Genomic DNA, 8839 nt, shown 5'->3' with positions numbered 1-8839 from the left:
CTCTTGCACTGGCGTGCCACGTATCAAGGTAGACATTGTTGGTCAATAAGCTCAGGGATTATTCCTAGAGGGCAAGACAGTAAAATCTTCTATTTTTATTTTAAAAATTTTATGTATTTACTATTGGATAGAGGCAGAGAAATTAAGAGGGGAGGAGGAGACCTAGAAAGGGAAAGAGACAGAGAGACACCTGCAGCCCTGCTTTACCATTTGTGAAGCTTTCCTCTTGCAGGGACCAGGGACTTGAACCTGGGTCCTTGTGTACAGTGATGTGTGTGCTTATCCAGGTGTGCCATCACCTAGTCCCAAGTCTTCCATTTTTATAAGTGCACAATACCAAAAACAGGAAAAAAAAATGAAATAAACCGAAACAACCACCCAGTCCCAAATGGAATAGTCTTGGGGGAGTCATATTATACACTCACCAGTCATGTACTCAGTTCAACTAAGTTATCTTTCAACAATAAGGCAGAATTCAGATAAAAATATTTTCTATGTTCTCTATGTTTCCTTGTGATTATTACAGATATGTATTATATTGTTAAACTATTTGTATTATTTTTGAAAGCATAAGAACTATTAAATATACCAATAACATAGTAAGAAAATAAAAGTCCAATTGTTGATAGAGAACTTTCACTTTTAGGTGCCTCATGTAGTTGATTAATATCTACTCAGACATTTAATCTGATGGTTCTAGCAGTGGGATTTGGAGGATTTGTATGAACTTAAATATATGACTTAAAATCCCGCTCTATCATTTACTAGAGAGACAACCTTGAACACATTTCTTTTCTTCTAATTCCTTCTCCTGTAAACTTATAAAAAATTGTGAAAAGTAAATGCTAAGTATTGGGGTTTAATTTAAGCATAAAAAAGACCATTCTAGTTGAAGCAGAAATAGAAGAATGCCTTAAAATGGCAGTTACTTATGTTATCAGTGTCTCCCAATAATTTCTCTCTCAGCTCAAAATGATAAGAAAAAATTTATATGTAGGTGAAAATAACTTACTGCTTTGTTAAAACCTTGTTATTAATAAGTAAGCCGTAATTGTCTATTATATGAGTTGAGGGCAGTGTGGAGCAGGGGTGTCACAAAGGAGATTACAGTAAAGGAGTAGCACAGTGTAAACATGTGTGCTTATATCTAGACTTCTAGAGGTACGTACCTAACTCAGTAATGCTCACTTACAAAGGTAACACTTTCCCCTCATCTGATACCTTTTCCAGTCTCAGTGAGACCAAAGCAGTTGGTGTAAATAGATAATAATCTTCCTTCAGGGTTTTCCATAACTAAGCCATAAAATAGAAAATCAGAGAGTTGGTTAAATCTGGATGATCGAACCAGGGGGTAGCTGCATTCACAAAAGGTTTGGGAAATATTGCTGTAAAGTTCTAATTCTCTAGGTTTGTGAGAGTGAAAAGCAAGGAAATGATGCTGCTTTAATTCTTCTTCTAGCGTTTGCCCTTCTTCCGTAGCCAGTCAACAGAGTCAGGTTGAAAGCTGTCAGGAGCTGCTTGTTGCTGGCTTTGAAAGTGACTGGGATCCATGTGGATTCAGTCGGCTAGGAAGGATTTTCAGTTTCCCCAATGAATGGGTACTCACGGGATGCACCACGAGAAGGTCGATCCAATGCTGCTTCAATGTAGAATGCGGATGTGATTGCAACTGGAGACTGACATCTACCACACCTCCACTCCTACTTCAAATGTATGACAGTAGGTTGGAATATTATCTGTCTGGGCTTAACGAGTCACAGCAAGCCTGGTGGGGGAGCTGATCCTAGGCCAATAAATTAATTTGCCAGAAACAACCTTTATTCTTTGACGTAAGATGTGCTTATTACCATAAGATCATATTTGTTAATTTCTAGCTATGATCGTATAAGTCAAAAGATTTATATAATCTGAACAGAAACCAGAGTATTCTAGGTATGATAATTTACTATGTAAGGGCTCTCTCTCTCTAAGAGGAATAAATTCTGTATATTACTTACTGACATATTGCTGTTCTTACCTGCAGATTCTTATTCCAATTTCATGTGCCTTTTTATGTTCTTCTGTGTGGAGAATGGTCCCTGGGATCAGTCCTTATTTAAAGGAGATTACTTTCCCCTTCTGACCTTATTTCCCTTTTCTCTTTCTCTCTGTAGAATCTTGTTTCTCCTACCCAAACATCTTTACCTCTCTAATATTTCTTCTTCCAGCCTGCACTTGGAGTAAAGTCACAGAACAAGCTTAGATTATTCAAGGTGATGGTTGGAGCCCCTTCAATGCTTTGGGTCTCAAACCTTCTGTCTACTTGGAGAGCAGTTTTATAGTGAGTGAGTCGTCTCTAAATCTAGGCATGTCCCAGAATCCCTGAGCTTGGCCTTCAGAATCCTCAGGGCATAAACTTAGACTCATGAATCATTAGTTTTATCTTTGTGTCTCCAGAGAAACATCATCATATCAGAGACAACCCTGTAGCTCAAAACTGGTAAGGTGACCATGAACTTCTAAGGATAAAAACAGTCTGAAGGGAAAAGAGTCTCCATGGGAAATGATAATGATTCTGTTTCCTTCCAGACCCATATAAGCATTAAGTTGATATAATTAAATTTTCAGAGTATGGCTTTCTTACTAAACTGTTCTTAGGAACTCTTTTGTTTAGCGCAATATAGATGTGTGAGCCCTGATGCAGTTAGTCACTAGCACAACTGTGGCTTTTAAAGACAAAAGGGAAGTTTCCTCAAAAATAAAGAGTAGATTTTGGCAACCATTTTGATAATCAGCCATGTACATGCCAACAGGTAATGTCATCAGTTTCTTCCCAATCCAACCCAACCACCCAACCCAAACCAACCCAACCCAAATCTGCTTCCCGATCTGAAATTGTGAACATGTGAAATATATGGAAATGTCTTGTGGGTATTTCATGTGTTTTGATAATGATAAAGAAAATACCACATTCTTCTGAGAAAAAGGAAAAAAAAAAAGTGCCCCCTCTACCTGGAACATAAACACAAGCTGTCTGTTTTTAATCTTCTTGTCTAGGTGATAATAATGAAGTGGATCTGAGAATAATGTACTCAACACAGTTTCCTGACTAAAGGTAGACAGCAAAAGGAAAAACTGAATACATTTATATTTAAACATTTTTCAGGTAAGAAAAAGTGATATCTGTAATATATGGAGATAATACATAGAGATGATGATCTGGCCTATCATGCCACAGAGTTATAACCCTTCTTTTATTAACAAGAAACTCATTCCCTAGTTTATATTCTCCCTTCCTTCCTTCCTTCCTTCCTTCCTTCCTTCCTTCCTTCCTTCCTTCCTTCCTTCCTTCCTTCTTTCTAGCACTTGTCACTGAATATGGGCCAAAGAGGAGATGCTCACTTTTTCAAAAGACTTTTTTCTTCACGGTCCTAGAAAGATGGAAGAGGGTCTAATTAGCACGTTGGATGTTAGAGTTAAACATCAATATAGACATTAGATATTCTCTTGTTTTTCAGACAACTGGCTGACTCTATTGCTGGTCTGTGAAACTAGTCCTTGGCAATATTGTCTGTGACAATACTTTCTTTCTAACATGTGAGATTATTTGTTATTTTGTCTTTTTCTTTTTTTTTATGAGATTATTTGTGAAGCTAACAATATTCAAGTTGTGAAGTTATCTATGGTTGTATTTTATGGTATTTCCTTTTTTTTTTAATAGCTCCTTGATTACTAAGAAAAACACACCTACTATGATGCCAACCATACTTTCCTGGACAGAAAACCCCACCAATGTGTCCTGGAGTTCCAATTCCCCAGAACCACACCTCATTATGGAAAAAGAGAGAGAGGCTGGGAGTATGAATCAACCTGTCAACGCCCATGTTCAGCAGGGAAGCAATTACAGAAGCCAGACCTTCCACCTTCTGCACCCCACAATAACCTTGGGTCCATACTCCCAGATGGTTAAAGAATAGGAAAACTATCAGGGGAGGGGATGGGATACGGAATTCTGGTAGTGGGAATTGTGTGGAGTTGTACCCCTCTTATCCTATGGTTTTTGTCAGTGTTTCCTTTTTATAAATTAAATAAAGTAAGAGAAAACAGCACACCTACTGTTCTTCAAAGAGTAGTCTGAGTATCTCATCATTTCCCAACTGTTTCATAGAGTCTACAGGTCAATATCATTGAATATGTAGACATTATTTTCCTGTTCACTCTCATCTTCTAAAGAGTGTATAGTGAGATCTTTCACGGCTATGTGAGAAGTGGTATCATAATAAATGGAATGTAGACTATGAACATTCTGTTCTCTTCTTTCTTCATGATTAAGCAAAAAGACTTTGATATCTGAGGCTTTGAAGTCCCAGGCTCAATCCTCTGAGTTTTAAGTCAGGCAAACAAATGAACAAAGCTCCTTTGGTAATAGTCACACATTTCCCTCCGTCAGTGTTTACCACACTAAATTTATCAAGCTTGCAACATTTACCCTGCTGCTTCTTTTTTCCATCTGTTGGGTTCTTTTCTACCCAAGGGTAGAAAATTATAGATGATCGAAGTGGACTTTAAGTTTTGAGATTTTGCTGTGTTATCTATTAATTGGAGATACTTGGACAAAATCCTTTAATTGGCAAGTCAGCTTGTTCTGGAAAAACAGGTTAATAAACTCTACTTAGTGTGACCTATTTTTTTCTTTATTTTTTATTGGGAGGTTAATGATTTACAGTACAGTAGTTAGCATATGGATACAATATTCTTCTTCTTCTCCTCCTCCTCCTCTTCCTCTTCCTTCTCTTCCTCCTCCTCTTCTTCTTTTGTTGCCTTGTGGGCTATTTCTAGGGCTTGGAGCTAGCACCACAAATCCACTGCTCCGGGCAGCCTTTTTTTTTTTTTCCTTTTCATTTTTCCTTCTAATTTTTATTAGATAGCACAGGGAAAAATTGAGAGAGGACGGGGAGAAAGAGAGGGGGAGAGAAAGACACCTGCAGACACACTTCACCACTTATAAAGTGGACCCCCTACAGATGGGGAGCAGAGGCTCAAACCCGGGTCCTTGAAATTGGTTCTATGTGTGCTTAACTGCATGCACAACCACCCAGCGCTATGGGTACAATTTCTCATGTCACCAAGATAGGTGTCTGCCAGACACTCTCCGTCTCAAATTAGGACTAATTTCTAGAGTTCTGTTAATCCATACAGAAATTTATGCAGTTTACTTTGAAAAAAACCATGTTCTCTTCTAATTTCCTACAGATTTGCAAGTTTTGTTAAATCAAACAGTTCATAAGCATGGGTATCATTTTCAGGCATCACCTGTGGGTTATGAAGCAGAAGACATGAGGATTGACACTGGACATAACTGACCAATCAGGTGTACTGTGTTTCCACTAAAAAAAAAAAAAAAAAAAAAAGATCTGGGTATGTTTTTCATAGAGTAGTAAATACACAAAGGGTCTAAGTTAGAATTGGAAATCTCTAAATTCTCTAGGACCATAAGGGAGAGAATAAGATAGAATTACAGACCAAATGTATTAGCAACTACATTATTTGATTCACATATTAACAACCAAGGCATGTCTTCTTCCAAGTTTCAGTGTGTGTGTGTGTGTGTGTGTGTGTGTGTGTGTGTGAGAGAGAGAGAGAGAGAGAGAGGTGGAGAAAGAGAGAGAGAATCTTGGAAGTGCTTTCTATTTATTGTTGGTATATAAGTGTACTTGACTATGCACATCTGTTCCAATCCCAGTCTGTTGATTTCTTTCACAAGGAGATTGCAGAATGGTGCTTTGACAGCCCATCAGCAAAGAAAGGGTACTGTCTCCTTCTGACATCATTTACCTATATTTTATTCTATATAACATCTTATCTAGTACCATGCTCCCCAGCTTCAGTTTATACTACAATGCAATAGGAATTAAAACAACATGGTGGGGCCAGGTGGTGGCACACCTGGCTGAGTGCACATGTTACAATGTACAAGGACCTGGGTTCTAGCCCCTGGTCTCCACCTGAAGGGAGAAAGCTTTGCGAGTGGTGAAGCAGTGTTGCAGGTATCTCTCTCTCTCTCTCACCTCCTTCCTTCTCTATTTCTGGCTGTCTCTTTAAAGCAAACAAACAAACAATAACAACAGCATGGAACAGGAGTAAAAGTGGATACTTGGATCAGTGGAGCAGAATCAAGATCCCAAAAATGAGCCCACACATATACAGCCACCTAATATATAACAAAGGGTCCAAACTGATTCAACAAAGTAAAAAAGTCCTGAGGGCTGAGTGGTGGTGCACATGCTACAAAGTGCAAGGACCCGAGGTTCAGGCCCCTGGTCTCCACCTGCAGAGAGAAAATTGTGTGAGTGGTGAAGCAGTGCTGTAGGTGTCTCTGTATCTCTCCATCTCAAAGTAATCTGAGCCTTATCTTGTTGTGTTCTCAGGTGATCTTCTTTGTTATTCTTAGTTGACCAGGGAGAGGAGAAAGACACAGCTGCTGCTACTCTGTAGCCCCACCTCCAGAAGTTCTCTGTCTCTATCACCCCATTCCCTCTTAATTTCTGGCTGTCTCTATTTAATAAACAAAGATTTTTAAAAAAAAAAAAAGTTCTCTTCAACAAATGGTGATAGGAAAAATGGACAGTCACGTGTGGAAAATCAAAACTAGACAACCACATAACACTAAACACTAAAGTAAAATTAAAAATGGATCAAAGATCTGGTTATTGAACCAGAAACCCTCATTTCTAGAAGAAAACGTCAGTGAAAGTTTACAGAATCTTTCAGGTAAATATGTATTTGAGACTAAACCCCATGAGCAGGGGAAAATGAAAATAAGAAAATGAGATTATGTGAAACTAAATTATCTTCTACACAACAAAAGCAAACTGCACAGGGATAACCAGGAGACCCAATAAATGGGAGAAGATATCTGCACATCGTACATCAGACAATCAATTGATACCAAACATCTATACAGAATTGATACATACCTACAAATGAAGGAAAACTATTCCAATAAAAAAGGGGGCCACAGGGTCGAGTGGTAGCACAGTAGGTTAAGCGCACATGGTGCAAAGCACAAGGACCGGTGCAAGGATCCAGGTTCAGACCTCTGGCTCCCCACCTGCAGGGGGTTGCTTCACTGATGGTGAAGCAGGTCTGCAGGTGTATATCGTTCTCTCCCTCCTCTGTCTTCCTCTCCTCTCTCAACTTCTCTCTGTCCTATCCAACAACAATGACAGGAATAACAACAATAATAATAACGGTAAACAACAAGAGCAAGAAAAAAGAAAAAAATAGCCTCCAGGAGCAGTGGATTCATAGTTTGTAAGCACTGAGCCCCAGCAATAAGCCTGGATGCAAAAAAAAAAGGGGGGTGGGCAATGGGCTGGTGTGGATAACATAATGGTTAGGCAAAGAGACTCTCATGCCTGAGGCTCCAAGATCCCATATTTAATCCCTACACCACCATAAATTTTAGTTTCCACAGACCTGAATGAATTACTGCTCATTCTTTCCTTTTTAAAATTTTTTTAGCAAAAAGACTCTGTACCTGCTCTTGGATCTGCTTGGTCCTGATCCCATAAATTACTGGGTTGAGGGCAGGAGGGACAACGACGTAGAGGTTAGCTAGAAGGATATGAATGTATTGAGGTATGCCATGACCAAAGCGATGCGTGAGGAAGGAGAAGAGGGCTGGTCCAAAAAAGGCGAAGATGACACAGATGTGGGAGCTACAGGTATTGAGAGCCTTCAGACGTGCATCTTGGGAAGGGAGGTGGAAGACAGTGTATAAGATCCTGGCATAGGAGATGATGATAAGGAAGACATCCAGAAACAAGATGGAGATATTTCCAAGGCCGAAGTAGACATTGACACTAATGCTGGCACAAGCCAAACGTGCTACTCCCATGTGCTCACAGTAAGTATGAGGAATGATTCTATGACCACAGTAAGGCAGTCTAAGGAGAAGAAAAATAATAGGGACAATCATGCACAGGCTTCTTAGGACGACCACCACAGCAATCATGCTGATCACTCTGTTAGTAAGGATCATGCTATACCTGAGGGGATTGCATATAGCCACGTAGCGATCAAAGCCCATAGCAAGAAGCACAATGCTCTCCATGACGGTAAAAAAGTGGATGAAAAATACTTGAGAGACACAGCACCCAAAACACAACTCCTGAAGGTTGAACCAGAAGATTCCCAGCATCTTGGGGATGGTAGCAGTAGAAAGACTCAGGTCAATCGTTGACAGCATAGCCAGAAAATAGAACATGGGTTGGTGAAGGCGATGGTCAGTCCAGATAACAAACAGAATGACGGCATTTCCCACAAGAGCTACCATATACACAACACAGAAGGGAAAGCCAAGCCAGACATGTGCAACTTCCAAGCCTGGAATTCCCAATAGCAGAAATGAAACAGGGTGAAACTCCGTGATGTTAGATGACATTCTTCAGTTGGGTGATGGTGTCACACTATTTAAATACCGGTGCTGGGTTCCATGGGACAATTTTCCCCCCCGTGATAATGGAGATCTACAACAATTAAAAATAAAACATCCCAAAGAATTGATATTAAGAATAGTTTTCTAAAGAGCTTTTGTTTTCTCTCTCTCTCTCTCTCTTTTTTAGATGACCTACAACACAAATGTGAAATGCTGAGATACTCAGTGGAAGATAACATTTTGGCCATCTTAAGACTATGGGTTCAGATAAGTAATGAACTAATTCCCCTCCTCAAAAGATAAATACTACTAGAAAAATTAATGTTTATAATAATTATTAACAACAGCTATCATCAGTCTAGCATCTATTTTTTCAGACTCCAATCTTATCATTATTCGCATATAAGATCTCATGTAATT

General features: G+C 39.2%; 1 protein-coding gene across 1 annotated transcript; it reads right to left on the bottom strand.

The window, feature by feature from the left end:
* Window positions 1-7474: 7474 nt before the first annotated feature.
* LOC103122901 (olfactory receptor 52E8-like) lies at window positions 7475-8425 on the bottom strand. The gene has a single exon (XM_007533517.1). The coding sequence runs from the start codon at window positions 8423-8425 to the stop codon at window positions 7475-7477; it is 951 nt and encodes a 316-aa protein (XP_007533579.1).
* Window positions 8426-8839: the final 414 nt, after the last annotated feature.

This window comes from Erinaceus europaeus, chromosome 17 (genome assembly GCF_950295315.1).
Source record: "Erinaceus europaeus chromosome 17, mEriEur2.1, whole genome shotgun sequence".
Classification (NCBI taxonomy): Eukaryota; Metazoa; Chordata; class Mammalia; order Eulipotyphla; family Erinaceidae; genus Erinaceus; species Erinaceus europaeus.
The sequence above is the reverse complement of the archived record's forward strand: the minus strand, read 5'-3'. Positions and strand labels throughout refer to the sequence as shown.